Below are 21,233 nucleotides of genomic sequence, written 5' to 3'. Positions count from 1 at the left end.
GTGCAGCCTGGTCACTGCTGTCCTCTGTGTGGAGTTAACCGAATCACAGTCGCTGCCTCTCAGGTTTTATTAACTTTCAGAGGAACTGACTGAGTTGTCAGAAACGTGATTCTAATTTTGGAGTGTCTGGCCTGTTTTTTTTATTTCACAATTCTCTATAAAGCACTTTCAGTTGGCCGCTTCCCTGTGTTTATAGCGACAGGAACATGCTCGGCAGCAAAATTTGGTCCAGCAGAAAGTCATTTATTTTCAGTCTTACACTCTGGCAAGGTTGATGCATCGGATGTGATAATGAATTAACTTGACAGGTTCCATATTTACACCGAAATAACACTGAATCCATTAGAAAATACAGTCAGCGTTGATAAACTGATGACAGCTGCAATGGAATCCTCTATTGGATATCAGTTATGGTGTCATGGAGTGAAAGAAGCTCATTGTCTGTCACATGCCCTTGGAGGCAGTCAAATGTAGTGATCGTGTTAGAATATATATCTGAACATCGTGTTAGAACATATATTTCTGAAAATTATGTTAGAACATATGTCTGAACATCGTGTTAGAATATATATATGAACATATAGAATGTTGAATAAAGATCCTAAAGATCATATAATTGTTTCTGTGATATAATATTATTGTAACCATAGATACTGTAGGCATTTGTCTTGATATTGTTTGGAACACGAAATTATTAAATTCATACTAATTTGTGTTGCATATTAGGTTGTATAATATCCCCCAAAATATTATTGAATCCTATGATAAACAGCTTTTTTGGTAAAAAGAATTGTTTTATTATATATGTATATCATAAGGAAATTATTTTATACATGTGAATATGTATAATTAGGTTTATAATTTACGTCCCCCATGCTATTGGTTCCTACCTCCCAGTGTTTACAGGGGGAGAATTAGAAGGTGACACCAGTGCTGAACATGTGCTGTTGAGAGAATGAATAGTTTGGTGTTGAACTTGAATGAAACAGTGATAAGTAGTGCGATGCTCTCCAGCACGAAATCAGTTTTACTTCAGTTTAAACACATTGTGATGAGGACAGAGTCATACTTCATCAACAATCAGCACAAAACCAGGTAATGTCTTATTCTCCCCACTGTGTTGGTTAATGAATCACTTCAGTTTTAAGGTGATGTGGGATCTTATCCTCTGCAGAGTCACTTTGCTGACAACATGACCCCAGATGAAGGTGAATATCATCCATTCAAAGTGGTGGGTTGTTTCCTTTGTGTATAAGTTCACTAATATTGAGTAAAACAGTCACAGGCAACGAAATAACTGTGTTATATTGTATAGAAATATATTTTCAACAAAATACATAATGTGCATATGTGCTTAACCCTATGACAAATAATCAGAATATTTGTGGTTTTCCTTGAATTGAATGACAAATTAGAAAAAAATACCGTTGTAGGACACATTTTATTCAGAATGGGTTTGCGTGGGAGTTTTAGTAGTTTCCATTTTTTTTTTTTATAAAAACATTATCACCAGTAAAATCACAAAACCCACCGCAAAGCTCTTCTATCAAGTTAACGGCAGCTGATAAGTGATTTCTGCAGCCCTCTAAATAATTCGAGGGGAATGCTTTTACTACATCAGTCCGTCCCCTGGATACTGTAAATATGCAGCTATGAAGAATATCAACTTTCTGCCTGATCGATGCTAATGCATGTGGATGCAGGGTTTGTCTTGGTACAAGGGGCGAGAGTTGGGGCGTCGGCTGTCACGTGGACCGTTTCAGGGCTTCTCGTCAGGGGCGGGCATTTTCTCCAGCGTGGGCTCCACCCCCCAGATCTCTCGAGCGTACTGGCCAATGGTGCGGTCGCTGGAGAACTTGCCAGATCCGGCGATGTTGTGGATCACCTTCTTGGTCCATTCCTTGGGGTTCTGATGTGAGGAGGGACGAGAAATGAATCAGATCAGTAATTAATGAGATAATTAGCTCTGTCTCTCCTTCTGTTGGTGGTAATATGACCATGGAAATTCAACTTTTAAAGAATATACCTTGTAAAGGGCATTGACTCTCTCCTGGCATTTGATGTAATCTTCATAGTCAGCGAAACACTTGTATCTGTGGAAGAAAATGTGTTTTAAAATGGATACAGAACAGAACAGCATACAAGCTACAGTATACAACATGTGTAGTGTACATGTGTGTGTAGTACTGAATTCTGTTGCGTAAGCAGAAGACAACAGACGACTTGTTTTGTATTTCCATTTCCTTTTTCACACCAGCATGCAGGTTTATACACATTCTTATTTGTATGTGTGCATGCATGCGTGTGCCTCGGGCTGCTAATGCTAGATGTGCCTTTACCTGTCATTATGCATCAGCATGTCGACGATTTCTTTAAACAGGTCAGGCTGCTTTGGGCTAAAGAAGCCTCCGGCGATCTGGTCAATAGACTGCTTCAGCTCCGGAAGGCGATTGTAGTAATCTTCAGCGTGGTATCTAAGCAGGACCCAAAAATAAATGATAAACACATTCAGAAAAAAACACAAGCCCGATCCTGTTGCTGTGGTAACCAGCCCATTCATGACAGAGGAGCGGCGTCAGTGCCTGCCCGACACAGAGGCACAGGCAGGCTCCCCAAGGCCACACCTTCTCAGTGTAGAAACCCTCAGCTGGTGTTTTTCCAGCGCTCAAGTGCAGAAGCACTGACGAGGGATATCACAAGGTGATGTGGGTTTATTGGCTCCAGATCAAACCCTCAGTGAAGTTCATACCTCCAAGGCTCAACAGTGGCCTTATGAAACCTCACTTAAATTCACTAGATCATCTTGTATTATTATTTTGGCATCTGTACCAAACACTCATAAATATGTCTACCAAACAAGCTAGATTCAATTAAATTCCAGAATGAATGAATAATTATCTGAAAATTACCCTCGACCCGCCCAAATTGTATTGGTTTTTTCCTGACCACTACCACATCCTCCCGCCAAGTTTGATGGAAATCTATATAATATTTTTTGCATATTCTTGCTTAAAAACATAATGTCCTTGGTGGAGGTAATCATGTTCACGCTAGACAAAGTACAAAAAACCATAGATTGGGGTTCGTTCTTTACCCTTTCTTATCCAGTGCATCAACATCGTCCACTCTCATGCCAAAGATGAAGATGTTGTCATCGCCGGCCTCCTCGGCCATCTCCACGTTGGCTCCGTCCATGGTACCGATGGTCAGGGCGCCGTTCAGCATGAACTTCATGTTGCCGGTGCCAGAGGCCTCAGTGCCGGCTGTGGAGATCTGCTCTGACAGGTCGGCTGCGGGGACGGCTGGAAGAGGACAGGCGTACAGAGGGTTGATGACTTTGATAAGGATTTTTTTGAGTTTGCGTTTTTATGCCGTTTAGCCTAAAACTCCTGACCACAGAGGAGGACGTGAAGAGGAGGATGAGCATGAGAAAAGATAGAACTAGAGAAAGGAGGCATCAGAATGGGAAACAGCTTTGGTAACTACCTCTCTCTGCGAGTGTGACTCTGTAGTTCTCCAGGAAGATGACTTTAAGGCGATCTCCAACCACTGGATCGTTGTTGACCACCTCCCCGATGGCTGTGATCAGACGGATAATCATCTTTGCAGTGTGGTACCCGGGAGCAGCCTGCAAGAAAAGGACAGTGAGAGGAATAATGTTAGATGAATGTGTTTGGTGGATTTGTCATTGAAGCTCATGCCTTTCTTTTTTTTTTTAACTACCAACCTTGCCTCCAATCATGACAGTTCTTGGAGTCCACTGCTTGTTGGGCTCCTTCTTGATGCCTGGCAAAGAGAGCACGAGATTAAAGCACTGAGGTCTGGTGGTGTGTGTGTGTGTGTGCGTATGGTTGTGTGTGTGTGTGTGTGTGTGTGTTTTGCGTGAAAAAGCTCTGAAATCAATTAAAATCAGGGAATGAAGGATTTCAAACCCATGCTCACGGTTGTAATAGCAGATGATGTGCAGACAGTTGAGCAGCTGTCTCTTGTACTCGTGGATTCTCTTGACTTGAATGTCGAACATGGAGTTGGGGTTGATCTTCACCTTGTAGTGCTCCTCCAGGTGCACAGCGAACTTCAACTTGTTTTCCTGCATCGTCAGAAGCAGAACTTTGTTAGATAAAATCGACAATATCACAGTGAAAATATATTTTAATCATCATTAAGCCTTGGAAACCACGGAGGTGTGAAAGAATACACACTCTGGGCCGTTCATACATGCTGCCCACACTTGTGCACAGGATGCAGTAAAACAGTTGTGTCATAGTATGTGCTGCATAGAACAAGGGCCACAGGTCTGTTAAAGTGGAGTCTGTTCTTTTTCTTCTAGAACAGTAGCTATTTACTATATTCAGTTATAACTAGAATGGAACCCAGTAGAGCACATACCTCCGCTAATTGCTAAGAGTGGCCTAAAATTCAATCTAGCTCATCACACTAATAGATGTCTGTCCCGTTAACGGGCCTCATTTCTTTCATCAAGAGCCATAAATTATTCTCTGAGAAATCGGTAAACATTTTGAAAAAACAAAAACAAAATTCACAATGATAAAGAAAGCCTGGATCTGCCCCAAAATGTAATGGGGGTGAAAACGTAATTTCTCAGAGGCAATAAAGTAATGTTTATTTAATTTTATATATGTGATACATTTGCGCCTCAAAAAGGATGGTGTAAATTTCAAACTCACACAATTACTGCGCAGTAGATATAGAATAACGCCTTTGCTATTTCACCTGTTTCACTTTGGCAACGTCACGGATGAAAGCCTCGTCGTTGACGTACTGGCGGAGGCTCTGCAGCTGGTCCAGGTCACGAATGAAGTCCTCGCCTATTCTCTGATCAGCAGAAATTCAGACAGGGTGAATATAACGCACGTCAGTTTCCGTCGTGAACTATTCAAAGTATTATATTAAATTTGTGTTATGAAACACAGCTGACCTCTGCGATGACCTCAGCCAGACCGGGGTTGCACATCACCAGCCAGCGGCGAGGAGTGATGCCATTGGTCTTGTTTTGGAACTTATTTGGCTCCATTTCAAAGAAGTCCTTGAAACTGCAGGTGGAGAGAAGCATCACATACGTCAGATGATGCAGCTGCACATGAACCCACCGAGGCTGGGGACTTGTGAAATAGATGGGCACTATGTGCACGGTATGGTTTGCCGTTAATTATGAATCACCGTGATGAATCAGGCAAATGAGTGTTTATTTTAAGGACATACATTGTGGCTTTGAGGATGTCGGAGTGGATCTGGGCCACGCCGTTGACAGCATGGGAACCCACGATGCACAAATGGGCCATGTTGATCCTCTTCTGCCCCCCCTCCTCAATGAGAGACATGCGGCTCAGACGACCACTATCACCCGGGTACTTGGCTGCAACTCTCTGCCAAATCAAAAAAGAAGAACATGAGCCCAAAATGAATTAGCAGCATGTATAATACGTTTTTAATTTGAATTTAATTTGGCCGGCTGAATAGCTTTTTTTTTTATCTTCACACACTAAAGCAGGTCATCACAGCTTTTCTTTAATGATATCAAGTTGGCAGGGACAGGCTGATTTCCATTAGTATCCACGTTTATATACATAAAGCCGTGTATTGTCCCAGTCTCTTTAAACCCTCCCTTCAATTCATGTTGGATGCGTTTCATTTTCCATTCAGCTTGGAGGTGGGAGTGTTTTTGTGTTTGTTCTTTGACATTCACTGTACACTGCAGCATTAACAGTGGGTGCTCACACCAATCTCTACTGTTGTATTTTACCACAGGGAAAGTCAGACAAAAGACCAGTATTCCAAAATCTCATTTTTTTCCTGCACTTCTAGCCTCATGATTTTAATTTCATATTCATTTAAAGGGCTTATTCCCATTTTTGACCCTGTGTTCAGAAGTAGATAATTTTATTCAATGGCATTATTATTTTGTTATTCCACAGAGAACAGGGCCAGTGTGCTGGTGCTTCCACTGCTACACACGGGGAGGAGGAGACACGAGGACGCATCATTCAATCATGTAACATGGAAATTGTGACGTGCTGCACTGAGCAGTATTGACCTCCAGGTGGCGGCGGTTGATCTCATAGACGATTTCCAGGTGACGGGGAAGCAGATTTGCGAACAGGTCGACTGGCCAACGCTCCAGGGCCTCGGGGAGGACGGTGTGATTGGTGTAGGCGCAGGTACGCACACAGATGTCCCAGGCCTGGACACCAGCAGAGAATACACATGCATAAAGTGCATAGGTTACTGTGTGAGATTATATTTTAAAATAATTGTTAGAAAAAATAACAGGTTTGAGAAAAATGCATTTGTTGATCTGGTGCTTTTGTTGTTTATGGACATGACATGATAATAATGATGTCCCAATTAACTGATGCATATGAAAGAAAAGTGTCATGTTCATGGTTGCAAATGCTACAGTTGTGTTGAAATATAACTTGAATTTCTGTGTTTGTGTCAGGGTTTGCTCTTCCTCACCTCATCCCACGGCACCTTCTCTTCATCAACCAGGACTCTCATCAGCTCAGGAATAGCCATGGCAGGGTGAGTGTCGTTCAGCTGGATGGCAACCTGAACATGCAGAGTGTCATTAGATACACAGAAATGGCCCAAACACACACACACACACACACACACTAACACACACACACACACACACACACACCAACAAGTGCTGTGTAGATACTGTTCATCTCAAACACTCCGATGAGATACAATAAAAACCCACCCCCAATTTGTTATACACACTGACAGGAGCAATTTAACGAAGGAACTGCGAGAACATCAGGGGGGGAAATCTTTCCACTTTTGACAGGAACCATTTTGTCGAGTTTTTGCACCTCACCTTGTCAGGCAGTTTGTTGAAGTCTGTGCGAACAACCTCCCTGGAGCCAAACTTGGAGACCTTGAAGCGGCGGATGATGTCTTGCAGGGTGGCAGACACCACAAAGTATTCCTGCTTCAGACGGAGCTCCTTCCCTTCAAAGAACTGAGCATAAAGAGACATATTTGTCTGATTCTCTTCTGCAGGCAAACAGAAGGTTTTCTTATTCATTAAACATCAGGCTCTGCATATTAGTGACTCATGAACATGTCAGAAAAAGGTTGCAGTGGCTCTGTAGCCAAAATCTGATGGAATCATCATGCAATTATAATGATTAATATTACATCAAACATCCATTTATGTTGCTCAATAATACTGTTTGCTTAATGTGCAATTCTTTTTATAAATATGAGATATTTATAAAGGCTGAATTTGTTGGAACCAGAGCATTCCCAAATTAAGAGTCTGAATTTTATTATGATTATTATTTAAAAAACTTAGATTCATTCTCCTTCTGAAAAATGTTGAGTGTTGGAGTTCACATTATAAAGGCACAAAAAAATAAAGCTATCAATTTGATAATAACTGGGTTAGGGGTAAAAGCCGAGAAACACATTCCTACTCTCGGATTTTTATTGGGGGAAATTAAAGTAAAGTAATGTATTCAGCTAATTGTTGCTGTGCCTCCACATTGTTTACAGACACACACAGCTTGACAGCGGCAGCAGCTCAGCCTACAACGACTTGAACAAAGCAGGAGTGTCAGCCCCGCTATGGATTCTGCTCTCACTTACACCGACATAAATTAGCAGACCTGACATGAGTTATATCGAGAGTCAGATGGTTATCTCCTAAATCCTCCTCCTCGAGCCTCCAAGGAGCCGGCATGCGGGGGTCAGTTCTTATTGCACAGATAAAGAACAGTGTCGGAGGACGCTGAAAGAGCACACGGTGGCTCAGGAGGAAGTCAGAAGACTCAAGAAGGGGTCCAAATTATGGAAATCCACCCGTCAGTGGAGTTAAGATAAACCCTATACATGTATAATCAGGCAGGACCTATACAGGCCCCAGCTCCTGTGGCGCTACCTGCCAGCTCTAATCCAGACTAACGTGTACATGGTCATATACTGAGGGGATTAGAAGGTAATTTAGTCATAATTTCTCACATTGTCATTGGGATACAGCACACGGGAGATGTTCTCCGCCAGGTTTCTGTCCAGCACAGCCTGAATGTAGCCACCAACATTGACTGTAAGAGAAATCAACTTTTGTTTTCATTCTCATTTGACAGCTGTTGCATGCTGGGAAAACCTTGACCGGACACGTACAGCTTTTTAGGTTGAACTCGCAGGGCGCCTTCGCAGACCACAGCCTCATGGTGTTGACAACGTTGTTCCTGTAGCCAGGGATGGGGGTGTCGTAGGGCAGAGCCAGCACCACCTGCCAATCACAGCAGGAAACACACATTCAGACGACTGTATCCTCACACAGCACATTCCACGTGTCTGTGTCTCCAGCAAGTCGTGTTCTTACCTGTGTGTCAACCCATTTGATGCCGTCAGGGTGATGCTCAGTCCTGCCATAGTAATGCACAGGACGCATGTACTCGGGACGTGCCTTCTCCCAGGGGTTGCCATAGCGCAGCCAATCATCGGCCTCTTCCACCTGGATAATGACATACATTTATTGCAAGGGAGAAAGAAACGCTCATTACGGCCACAGCTTTCTGACGGAGTAGCCTCAGGTCATGGTAACAATAAAGGAAGGAGATTTAAGTGGAGAAGAAACACAAGCAGCTGTTATTGCCCAAGACAACCAGAGGCCTGGAAGCTGAACATGTCTAACCTGCCAGCCGTTGACGATTTTCTGATTGAAGATACCGAATTCATAGCGAATACCATAACCATAGCCAGCAAGACCCAGGGACGCCATGGAGTCCAGGAAACAGGCTGAAATCCAGAGATGGCACGTGGGGAAACAAAAAACGATCAACCTTTGACTTGTTGTTACACAAAATATGTTATAGTTTTATAGTATAATTTTTTTTAAGTAATTTTTTATTTATTTAACGAATATGAAAGGGGGGGGGGGGGGGCATTTACTCACCAGCAAGACGACCCAGTCCACCGTTACCCAGACCTGCATCTTCCTCCATGTCCTCCAACTCCTCCATGTCCAGACCCAGCTACACAGGAGGGCAGATCACAACATGGACGAATGAAGCAGTGATTCCGAGAGGCTGCTGCAGTAGCTTGTAAAGATTGAACAGGTATTAAGAGCAATGCATGTTTATCCGACCTGGTAGGTGGCCTCATCACAGGCGTTCTCCAGCGCCAGGTTCACCATGGTGTTTTGGAGCGTGCGGCCCATGTAAAACTCGAGGGAGATGTAGTACACGCGCTACAGTTTGGTGAGAAAGGGAGAAATAATCAATATCAAACCGAATGAAGAGCCAGAAGCTGAAATATGAACACAATCCGATATATTTTTGTCAGTTGTAGAAAAGCTCTCCACAGCAGTGAAACCGATAACCTGAGACGGCCAGTGCCAAATGTCACAGTTGCATCCGCCTCAGTCTGTCAAGGAAACCTTTGAATTGCATAGTTTTGCTTCAATGTGGACAGAGAATGAGCCACCTGAGCCCGTGTTTAGCCTTTGCCATTTGGTGCCTTTTTATTTGGCCTCCTCTGACACAGACACATGCTGAGGAATGACAGAAGAGAAGGGGGGGGGGGGGGTATTGGGTATTGCATAACACATACAAATTTGGGTCCCGGACACAAATAGCTCCTGTAGAGGTCGCTGTAAAAGGTCAACCTGAGCCTGATCCCTCTTATTTAAAGGGGTTCAAGTCTGGGACGATGGGAGAAGCAGTTCAGAGAAATGAGTGAAATATTAATGATTTCAACTGTTGGCAGTATCACTGAGTGGTTAACAGGATCCCCTGGAGTATAAATGTTCTCTATGTTCCAAATGTTATCTGACTTTAATCCTTGCTTCAGCTGATTATGCAGATTCCTTTTTATTCAACAATGCATATCAGCAACGTGGGAAGAATTCATCTAGAAGTAACATTGCTCTGATCAGTGTGGGATCTCTTCGAACACAAATACTTACACTGAGCTGAAACGTTCTTGTCCATGTGTCTGTTAGGACCTTTGAGGAACTCATCTTTGACCTTTCAGCGCCAAGGCAGGGACTCAACTGGTCTCATAGTTAGAGGTCAGTCCATAGAAGAACAAACCAGTTAAATGTGAGGATTAAATGTCTCGCTACGAGGGCACTGATAGTTTGGAACAAGCCGAGGTTCGCAAGGAAACTTTCTCCCGACACTGCTCCCGAAAAGAAAAATGATCGTCCTTTATCCTGCAGGGTTATTAATGATCTTGCACTTTTACAAGGGAACATTTTTTTTGTAAATTCAATTGAAGCCCAGTTTCACTCTGCTTCCAAATCCTATATTAAAATTACACGGTTTCCTGTGACATCTTTCGGGCAGTAATGTGGTGGCGTCTGCAAATTTTTGCAGCTTCTTTTCTTGGGACGCCAGCTTCCCATTGTTCCGCAAAGGTTTCTCTCTGGAGCTGTTTATACCCTTGCAGTTGCCCAGATGAACTTGGCTGCCCTCAGAGGCATGTGCTCATATGACACAAGTAAAGGCTGTGTGCTTTATGGTCAGAGATGATGGGACGGAGAGGGTCATGGTGCGGTTTCATGTTTCAACACACTGTAAGAGCTGCAGCATACCAGCAGAGCTCTGAGAAGCCCGATGGGAAGTTTAAATGTCATGACTTGATGTCAGGCTGTTGAAAGTACAGTTGAGTGGAGGAGTAATCTATTACATGTGAAAATTATGCACGGAATTGTATGTGCAGTACATGCTATTATGTTGAGTAAAAGTACCATTATAATTAATGTTGGTGTAATCTTTTACAATTAACGGTTCTGTAGATAAATGTATTTGCCGCATTTGTCATTACTTTGAGTAAAAATACCATTACAGGAAATTGTAAAAGTAATCTATTACAAATAAAAGAGCTGTGCATAGATGTATGTGCAGTATATGTGCTTAAATATACTTTACAGTCTGTGTTACATCATGTGTTACATAAGATCATAGATGCTCATGTATCCATGTGTATAACTGTTTTATCTGTATGAGGTGGATTAACTGTAAAGTACTTTAAATACAGTTAATTTGATCCAGTGCTTCCAGTTCTGCAATGAAAAATTCAATTTGATACAGGATAATGATTTCATTTTTCTCTTATTTAGATGAAACGTTCAAGGAGTAAATTGGTAAATTACCAATTAAAACAACGGGCTATTCATAAGACTGCAAATCCCTGCTGGATCTTCAACATTGCATCACAATCTATAATGTTACCATGTTTTTTAAGTGTATCTGTCCAATACACGTATACTCACAGTACAGGCCAAGTCCCTCAAAACTGTAGTTTATGTTCAGTATGTTATTCAAGGTTGCAGTACAGAATGATAATGAAAACATTGAGGACGGTCTAAAAGGCTTTTCTACATATGCTGACGGTGTGCTGCTGTTCTTAAATCAAATATTAATGTCAGTATTCACCCCCATATACTTGGTTTTACACTATAAGCTCCAAAGCTTCCTTTATCGCAAATATAAGATGTGAGGCAGTCATATCTTTTACAGCTGTTAAAATAACTAACTTATGTCATGAATCTACATATTCATGTGAGTTCAGATCTCGTCCCTCGGGCTGCTGCTCTGACTTGAACTTACTTTGGGATCCTTCTCATAGTAGTGCTGCTGGGTTCTAATCCACTTGCCAACCAAGTGCTCCCGCACAGTGTGGGCCAGGGCAAAGTAGTAATCCCTCCTGGTTGCTACGTTCCTGTCCTTGACCAGGGTGAAGTGGAGGTGCCGGTTGAAGTTCTGCTTCAGCTCTGTAACATTCTCAACGCCGGCGAGGCCCCGCACAGAAATCTGTTTCCTCCTGTCATGGTCAGACAAGGGTTTGGACATGGTGCTACGAGTGGCAGCGGCTCAGGGCTCTACGACTATGGGAGAATGTAAACAGTGAGACGGCACACCACCAGGCCCAGACACACAGCAAGAGAGGCACCCACAGCACTGCAGCAGGTTCAGCAATATAAAGGCACCCCCATGAATATTCAGTGGAAGGGGGAGTGGACTGCAGATAGTGGGTGAAGGGTTGGGCATTTGTTGTGGGTAGAGGTTGCAGTAACTAAAAGACTCAGCTTGCATCTCTGATATGAGACTGGCACCAAGTCGACCACAACCAAAAAAACATGAATAATACGAGCTCATTGAGTTCAATCTACTTTTCAGTTTGTTTTTTTGTTTGATTTAAACGGAACAACTTGATTTAAAGTTGTGATTCTAGGTTCTTGAAGACAGAATACAATAGAATAAAACTCTGCAGCAATACAAAGAGCAATGGAGTATATAGATAAATCAAATATAATGATAATAAAATCATAATAAAAAAACAAAAATTCAGTAAATGAATAGAAATAAGAAAAAAGTAAGAATTATATATTTACAGGAACATTGTTTGTATTCACAGTCCATCTATTATACTGATGGATAAAGGATGACTGTGACTTTAATTTGACAGCATACAATGATTCAATTATTCATTAGTATCATCAAAATGTGAATTAAATGATGTTAAAGTTCCAGACTTTCCTTTGTCTAGAAACAGTTTTCAGTGTAATTACTCCTGAGCCCTGTATAAAGTATCGTCTGATACTGCAGAAGAAAGACATAGTGATAATAATATCTGGCAGCTACTGTGGCTAACTTGTTTCCCCCCCACACAGTTGGCAAGAGAGGCTGAGCCAGCAGATATAGCAGTATATTAAAATAAAAAAAAAAGCAAAGCACTGCAAAGTTTGGAAATTATCATACTGTAGGGTGTGACTACATCTGCTCATTACAGGGCAGATTGTGTTTAATGAATCCACATTGTGGACAGTTGATCAGCTCTCGAACCCGATCAGCATGTTTGCCATGTTTGACATGTTCATAGTACTGTCATGCACCGTGTACAGTAGGTAGCTGCACTCTAAGTAACCAGTCATCCAGAGATCACATCTGTTCCAGAGCCTGGAGCGGTAACACACCGAAAATCAGCTGCAGCAGAGCAACTCAAACACACTCTATTTTCAGTTATCACTCTAGTGTGCCAAACTATCATGAAGTCTTGACCTTCTATTAATAGTAACTCTGACCCAGTCCCAAAGGCCATGATATTTGAAAGGCATATCTTGTTAATGTCAGCAAGAGCCGGCAGACAACACTGGTGTATTAGTATGAGTCGGGCTGCAGCATAAGGAGGAAGGCGGTGTTTGCTGGGTAGTTTGTAGTGGGATGCAGCCCTGCGTGGTTATTATCCTCTTGGGATTCTGCCTTTTGTACTGGAGTTGGTTAAAAGCTGGTTGAAACTGCACATTGAATCAATGTTAACAGGAAAAGTATTAAAATTAGCATGTCTTTCTAACCGTTTGCAGCTTCCCTTGATGATAGGATGCAAAAAGAGGAAAGAAAAGATACGACTGTCAAACAGCAATTTTACGAATTAACACAGTATCGTACACTTATACTGCTGTCTGCACCATTTCCTCTTATGTTCATTTTAATGGTTCTGCGTGCCAAATGACCCCCAGACCGGAGGAACCATCACACAACAGTTGACAGAGATTGAAGCTGGCGTGCCCCTGATTTGTCCATTATGATGAGCAAATTATGTTCTTACATGTCTACTGGCCCTTCTGTCAAATGGTACATCAAGCATTTCAAGGCTGCAGCGAGTGAGTGAACTGTCTGCGGGAATCCTGTGGATTTACAAAAATCCTGACGTGAAGGAAAACTGATGAAATTGTTACAACACTCAAGCTGCCAGACGAGCACAACGTTTTCTGTGGTCTCCACCTAACGCTGGGATTTATGACCTCTCGTTAATACACTCAGGAAGTCGCATAAAAGTGTAATTCATTTCTATTTTTAATTTGATCCCCCCGAGGCAACGTTAAGTCAATCAACGCTGATGTTAATGAATGACCTCACTGACCAACAGTAACCGCAGTCACTAAAGTGCTCGTGGTGTATGGCAGAAGTTTGGCTAGAAAGAGAAATTCTGTCTGGTTCTATTGGAATATACAGTTTAAGGCCTTTTTTCTTCTTTTCTTTAACATGGGGTTTATTCATTGTGACTTCTTATTCAATCAGACAATTACAATTGCACTCAGCAGAGCGTCAACCTCCATCAACGCTCCCAATAAATCCAATCAAGCTGCATCAAATTGCTTGCTATCGTATATAATGGTTCCCTAAATGTACCTGATTTTTATTCCCTGGGAATTATCAAAAATGGCCCTATGTTAAAGAAAGTGAATAAAGAAATCTTGGACCTGTCCTCTGATTTGAAACCAACCCAAAATTGAATGGGTTATCTCGCCTCATGTCCCATCGTTCCACCAAGTTTCCTGGAAATCTGTTCAGCGTTTTTTTGCGTAATATTGCTGATGTCGTAGATATCAATCCCCTGATCGCACCTGATTTAATTTTTTATAAAGATCCCTGAATTAAGAAATGTTCAATGTTCAAGAAAGGGAAAGGGAAAAAATAAATCCAGTCAAGAGTTATGTTCCGTTCTTCAACAATCTCTTATTTTTGTTCTTTTATGGAACTGAATATTTAAAATGGTGTTTTCTGAACATATTGATTAAGTTTAAAGTTGTTGTTTCTGCTCAGTCGAAGCTGTGGCAGAGGACAACGAGAGCTCTCAATAGATTTATGTTTTTTCAATATTGCACTCTTCAAAAACCTGAAGTTGACATTATAACAACACCCCCCCCCACCACCACCACCACCACCACCACCCCTTCACCCAGTCCTAAATGTATCTGAAAACTGTCACTAGGAATAATGTCTAACATCTGCAGGGGCAATGCTGTGTCTCCATGTCTCCAACACCATTTTGCTCTGCATCCTTTTCTCAAGCAGTGGATTTTCTCCTCTAGGTTTCTTGGTGTTCCTGTGGTTTGTGTTATCAGGTGCGTTCAGCTCTTTTCAGGTGAAGGAAAGAATTCATTTTCATTTCCACAATGTCAGCGTTCGGGAGTCATGGGATTGGAGCCAGAGGAAGCAAAGCATGAAAGAATAGAAATGAGACTTGTCAGAATCTTGTAGGGAAAGAGAAAGAAGTCGAATCGGGTGAATTCACTCGCGGTGCCATTGGTTCAATACACTGACATGAGATACAGTAATAACCTAATATGTAGCGTGGGGCGTGTGATTCAAGGCACACACACCTCAACACACTGAGTGAGGCCAGTTCCACTCGACATTATTTTATATTTCACCCGATGTGCCAATTAAAATGCTCCTGTACATTTTGAATGGCTTTGGACCAAACGTGTTCCGCACAGCAGCTTAGCAGCCTCATCATCACAGCTCAAAAGCTCAAGTTGATCTGGCAGGAACTCTTCTATTCATCCTCTTTCACACATCAACTCCCAGACGTTCCAATACTCACACGTCTGTTGGTGAGAAAGCATTTTTCCCACAATGAGCTTCTTTGTTTATACCTCACCCAAGGTCCTAGACTCAAGGTATTACACCTGGCGTGCATTTGTTTTTGCAGCCAACAATTGTAATTAAGAGTTAGTGTTGTCTGATTGTTTGTGTAATGGATTTTAATGGAGTAACATTGTTGAAAATGTGTTCAGCTAAACTGTAAAATCCGGAACTTGCTCTGTTAATCTTCAAACAGCATAAACATAATTTATCACTGTTGCTGCAGCGTGTGTGTGTGTGTGTGTGTGTGTGTGTGTGTGTGTGTGTGTGTGTGTGTGTGTGTGTGTGTGTGTGTGTGTGTGTGTGTGTGTGTGTGTGTGTGTGTGTGTGTGTGTGTGTGTGTGTGTGTGTGTGTGTGTGTGTGTGTGTGTGTGTGTGTGTGTGTACAGATATCTTTTTGAGGACAATTTTAAGCCTAAACCTTATTGAGTGAGCACATTTTGGGAAAGTGAGGACCGGCAGAAATGTCAAAAATAGATCAAACATGTTGTTTCTAATCCACTCCAATGGATTGTTTGAGGTTTCAGACTTTTTAAGTTTACAATTCGGTTACGTTAGGATGAGGACTAAGGTTATGCAATTGGTTGTGATGGTAAAGATTAGGATAAGAGGCCTAGTCAGGTCCAGTAGACCTCATGGGGACCGAAGCTTGGTCCTAATGAGGCAAAACATATTTTCTGAGGTCCTGGTTAAGTTCAGGGGTAAAATGTCACCTGTGTTTAAGTTCGGGTTCAAGGTGAGATTAGGGAAAAAATACAATTGATCTCTGATGGTGTGAAAAGGCTTTGAATTGCATCCACACCGACATTATTCTGTTGTGTAGAGTTAAACCGCATTGTAGAATACAAACGATCTGATGAGCTCTGCAGAGAGCTTTGGTTAAAAGGGCTGTTGTGAAGTTGCTGTGTATGACTCAAATGATAATTGTTGTGTTTGTGTGTGCGCACATGCGTGATTGTTTGTGTGTGTGTGCGTGTGTGTGTGTGTGTGTGTGTGTGTGTGAACCTGCCAACATGTGGGCAACACAGGAGGAATACTGGCACCTGGTGGTAAATCTGGTGATGTAATAGTCTTGGGACGAACAAACACCACTAACACCTATTAGTGGTGAGAATTTAACAATTAACACAAGGAGATACATTAACTAATCAAAGGGCCACCGCACCAACATTATGAGATTCAGATTTACTCATCACAAGGAGCCACCCTGCGGAAACAGATGTCTAATGTCTATTCTGGTTAGGAGGATCCTCAGGGTCTTGATGGAGTCTAATGAATGACTCAATTGAATTGCATTATGAGAAGTGTAGGATCCAGCAGTTTTTTTAGGTTAATCTTTACCTTGTGGACGCTCGAATGTTATTTAGGAACAACCCTAAATCACTGGAGATGATCATTTGTTTTGGCTGACTATTGAACTATTGATCTTCTACCTTAATTTGTCTTACGCTGATGTCAAAGAGTGTCAGGCACAGCACATGTTTAGATTCTCATCCATCATGAGGACCAATTAAGGAGGAGACTAACTGGTCCCAAAATCGTTCTGTGGCATCACAATGACCCCAAACATGCAACCAGAGTCATGAATAAAAATCTTCTGCCGCAAGAGGAACAAGTCTCGCTGCAGCAGATGTTTTGGTCCCGACAGATCCCAGATCATGAAGGGAGGCTGGGTCTACGCTCCACACAAGACACAGTGTTAATCCACAGAGGAACCATGGCAAGTGCAGAAATCTACCTCCCAAATAAATATATTCATGGCCTACAGATCTCTTTATCCAATGAAAGGTCAGAACTAACCTTTGAATGCATTGACTCAAAAGTAAAAAAAATGTTTATTTATAGTTACTAAATATTTGTACAATGCGTGACACTGTAAATTTGGATTTATTCAAACAAAATGTGACAAAAAACAATCATCAACCCAGGAAATTGATCATTCATCAATACATCGCCCATATTTAACCCTAATACAATAGATGAACCTGCCGTTTGCTGCTAATGCCACGAAGCACATTCCGTAACATGCATGCGTTACTTAAATCCCGAGGGCTTTCTCCTAATACGGATGCTGCTCAATATTTTATTGCAGTTGCGGATTCATATCTCTGTGCACAACAGATGAGACCCTTTATTTCCTCATCCAGGCCACAGAGCTTTACTCTGCCTTAGACCAGCACCAAAATCAATAATTGCCTCAGACAGGTCACTAACACACACATGCAGCTCTGTGGTGTGTTGTGTGGAGGTCAGAAGCACCCCAGATGTTCATAATAAGCATATGGGTCAGAGTATGATTGTGCCCCAAAGGTAGGGACCTAAAACAGACAGATGGCTGAATTAACATAATTCTATTTTAGTGCATGAAAGCTCTGTAAAACACCCTGTTCTATTCTACTTGTATTTCCTTTCTATTTGCAATAGTTCTCCTTTGCAGGGTTTGGTTTAAAAAACACATCATATTTGCTGCTGCACGACTTGTGACACAACGAGACTGAGAGTCCACAGCCTCATCAGCAGCTCTTTGTGTCTGCATGTTAGCAAAGTGAGCTGAACGCTGATGTCTGCAGGCTAGCATCCTTAGAGTGACTATGCTAACAAACTGATATTTGGATGTTCAATATCTCTGCTTGAAAATAAAGAATGGCAATCCCTCCTATAGTTGATATTTTAAATCGCGTCAGGTCACTCAAAAGGTCCGACCGGGACCATAGGAGCCGGGCGGCAGAATGACATTGCCGTCCAGGAACCACACCGCTAGCGTGTCTCAAAATGAGGTGACAGATGGCCAGACCGCCTCGCTTTTCAAAGAAGAGACGTCCTTGCGAAGACATTTCGCGCCTCCCTTCTGTCCATTGTTTGGAATTTGCTTAGCAAATTGACAAAAAATACAGCAGAGGCTTTAAGTGTATGCAAAGTCACATGTTCCTCTGACCTGCACACGCAAGAGCACGAGATGTCAACTTTTTGCTCAACTTGTTTTAGACCAATCAGAATTTGATGATTAAAACGTGGTTGACTCAAAGACAGTTTGACCAATCACGTTTGAGTTGGCTTTGATTTCTGCGTTCATACGCAGAAAGCTGTTAAGAGAAATTAACCAAAATATCTTCTGGACCTAAAGCACCTACAAAAAGTATCCCTGCTTGTCTATTGTGTGAAAATAGGTTGTTGTTTTTGTAATAAACTAAATAAGTCAGCCTATAGACAGTGTTTGTCAAATGGAAAACAAAGTCTTGGCCCGGATATCTGCCGTATACACAGGAACAATATTTGTCCCCATTGACTAATTTGTCATCAGACGATTGCCAATGGGCTCGGAGATCACCCCCAACACAGCATGTTTACCTATGATCTTTTTCTGCAAAATAACTTAAACAATTCCCATCTTTTCCTTTTTGATGGGGGTGTTTCAGCACACAGGATGGCACATGTGTTTAAAGCATCACGTTTCTACAGTGCTGGCATTGTTCATATCTGACGCACTATAAACTCATTGGACCACTTCCACAGTATCTCCACCGAGTCCCTGCTGGGATGTGCAAACCAAAGTCTATTCCTTTCTTTTTCCCACATTACATTTAATCTCATTCTAATTTGCTCGTTCTCCTTTGTTTCGTCACAAAGTCTCTCCCGGTTGTAATAATCACACAGAGCCAGTAGTCCCAGCTGAAGCATTGCACAGATATTAAATTGTAAAAAGGCTGAAGAGGGAGGCTGAATTGGAGATAAGAGGATGACACGACAGGAAATTCACAAGCACTTGACCTGTGTTGTAAAGAAGCAGCTGAAAACCATCGATGGACATTTAACCTTAAAATGTGTGGGAACTTTGTTCTTCAGAGAAGAGTTTGAAGCAGCTCTGATAAGGACATGGTTCGGATTACAGTGCACCACTATCTGTCTGCGAGGGTGGTGTTTTATGATGTCTGACATTTCTTCCTTCAGAAACTATGCTTTTGGTTTGTTTGTTTTTGACTTACCATTAAAAAAAATATTTCAAAAGACAGATGTGAATGTAATAATATACTTCATACACATTTACTGTGTACTGCTATACCCATAAAACCTGCAGCTCATTAATTTTGCTCATATTCATACCAGCTGCAAAATAAATTTGAAATATTTCTACTTAGTAAATGTAAGGTTGTACTTTCTACTATAATGGAACATAAATACATTCATAAAGTGCTCCATTATAACTACCGGTACAGTGTTGCTTTTTACCAGTCAGGATTTTTGAAATGTAGCTAGTATTCAACCCCATTTGCTCACTCAGGCTGAATTGTTTCACAGGCAAAAACATTTCAGAACATTCATTATTCATACGTCATCCCCAGATTTCCAGATTACTTTGATTTTATCTGTCTCACCGCGAGGAAGGCTCAGGCCTGCACCGAGGATTTTAGACATTCACGGGTGAGTCAACTGTCACTGATAAGTGAAATAATCTACACAGACGTCACAGGATATCCTGCACGCCAGCATATTTTATAGCAAAAGACAGTGAATGTTCAACCTGAGCTTTTAAAAGATAATGTGTTTGACGTGTTTCTGGAGGAGCTGGAGCCAAAATCCATCCGTGTGTTTTACCACATGTACCAGGCAGGTGGAGGGGATATAGTTACTGAACTACAAACATCTAGCAGAACCATTCATAAAATGTTCAATGCTTTACTTGGACTGATGTTCAAACATATTTATTCACCTTGTGTTTACAACTTGATCCCCTCCTATTTATTGCCGAACTTCTATCTGGGAAATGTATTTTTAAAATCAGTAACCCTCCTTTATGTATTTAAAAATGCCTTATTTCTTATTGTTCCCATTATGTAATACCTTGTAACGTGCTTTAATGCAGGAAATGTATTATATACAGTAAATAACCCTTGCTTGTTTCATGTCTAATTCATAATTTAAGCATATAAATGTCAATCATGGCAGATGGAATACACTTCCACCTCCACTTTTTGTATAATTTCAACGGAAAGTGTGCAGCACTGAAATCTCTCTCCCTGCCATTACTGTGAGCACGCCTGGGAAGGTGGGTGGCTGGAACACTTAAGCTCTATAGCTCCAGCTCTATAGTGGCCATTACAAAAGAATTTCACAATTCCAGGATAAGTGATATAAAACCAAATACAAATTGACTTATACAACCTGTGAATAAATGGAAGCAGTGGCAGATGTAGCATTTCTAGAATTGCTAAAGTTTTTGTGCAACTTTTATTAACTTATCGTCTCGAATATGACAAAATGCTAAATATGTATACATTGTGAGTAGGCTACCGAAACTATATGTGTTACGTGATGTAACAAAATATCTCAACACAATATGGCCAAAAATCTATAGATAATCAAGATCAATAAATGTTATATTTGTCGATATCAATAATTATCACCGAAAATGTAATTATTATTTATTTTAAGTTTAAGGATGGTTTCTTGCTTCTCAGATTTTTGGTTTCAAATCCACCAGAAAATGACCAACACAAGATAAACAGCAAAACATTTGACAAATCTTATCAATAATGTGTAACACTTCATCATTGTACTTGCATAATTCATAAACAATATATTATTTAAATGTATCCTTTGTCATATGGCTCTTGATGAGAATCATATTACGATTATTATTAAGCATTAAGGTTTTTGTCTGCGTTTGTTTTTTAGCAGGATTATGTAAAAATTCCTAAACCAATTTCCTTTAAATGTGGTGTGTGGGTGGGCCATGACTCATAGATAAAAACCTATCATTGGTGCGGATCTGGATCTGGGGTCGTAGCCAGGTTTTTCTTTCAGTTTTGCTAAGATAGGTTTTGA

The 21,233-nt window shown here is 41.3% G+C and overlaps 1 protein-coding gene across 1 annotated transcript; it reads right to left on the bottom strand.

The window, feature by feature from the left end:
- Nucleotides 1-1,422: 1,422 nt before the first annotated feature.
- LOC133969726 (glycogen phosphorylase, muscle form-like) lies at nucleotides 1,423-11,928 on the bottom strand. Its single transcript, XM_062406372.1, has 20 exons — nucleotides 11,589-11,928; nucleotides 9,122-9,223; nucleotides 8,930-9,008; nucleotides 8,669-8,772; nucleotides 8,357-8,488; nucleotides 8,152-8,263; nucleotides 7,990-8,072; nucleotides 6,845-6,988; nucleotides 6,478-6,570; nucleotides 6,056-6,202; nucleotides 5,224-5,387; nucleotides 4,940-5,054; nucleotides 4,735-4,836; nucleotides 3,943-4,090; nucleotides 3,728-3,786; nucleotides 3,487-3,628; nucleotides 3,095-3,302; nucleotides 2,340-2,474; nucleotides 2,027-2,093; nucleotides 1,423-1,909 (listed from the first exon to the last, which is right to left on the bottom strand). Exons 1-20 carry the CDS (start codon nucleotides 11,829-11,831, stop codon nucleotides 1,760-1,762), a joined length of 2,529 nt encoding a protein of 842 aa, XP_062262356.1. The 5' UTR covers nucleotides 11,832-11,928; the 3' UTR covers nucleotides 1,423-1,759.
- Between the last annotated feature and the right edge of the window lie 9,305 nt (nucleotides 11,929-21,233).

Source organism: Platichthys flesus, chromosome 15, assembly GCF_949316205.1.
Source record: "Platichthys flesus chromosome 15, fPlaFle2.1, whole genome shotgun sequence".
Taxonomy (NCBI): Eukaryota; Metazoa; Chordata; class Actinopteri; order Pleuronectiformes; family Pleuronectidae; genus Platichthys; species Platichthys flesus.
This window is presented reverse-complemented; position numbering and strand designations above follow the sequence as displayed.

What these genes read in the sequence shown, in the direction of transcription:
- LOC133969726 (XM_062406372.1), bottom strand. Translation starts at nt 11,831, where the DNA reads ATGTCCAAACCCTTGTCTGACCATGACAGGAGGAAACAGATTTCTGTG. An exon ending in TGCTGTATCCCAATGACAAT is followed by an intron (nt 6,989 to 7,989) that starts GTGAGAAATTAT and finishes CTTTATGCTCAG; the next exon opens with TTCTTTGAAGGGAAGGAGCT. An exon ending in CATCATCTGCTATTACAACC is followed by an intron (nt 3,787 to 3,942) that starts GTGAGCATGGGT and finishes TCTCTTTGCCAG; the next exon opens with GCATCAAGAAGGAGCCCAAC.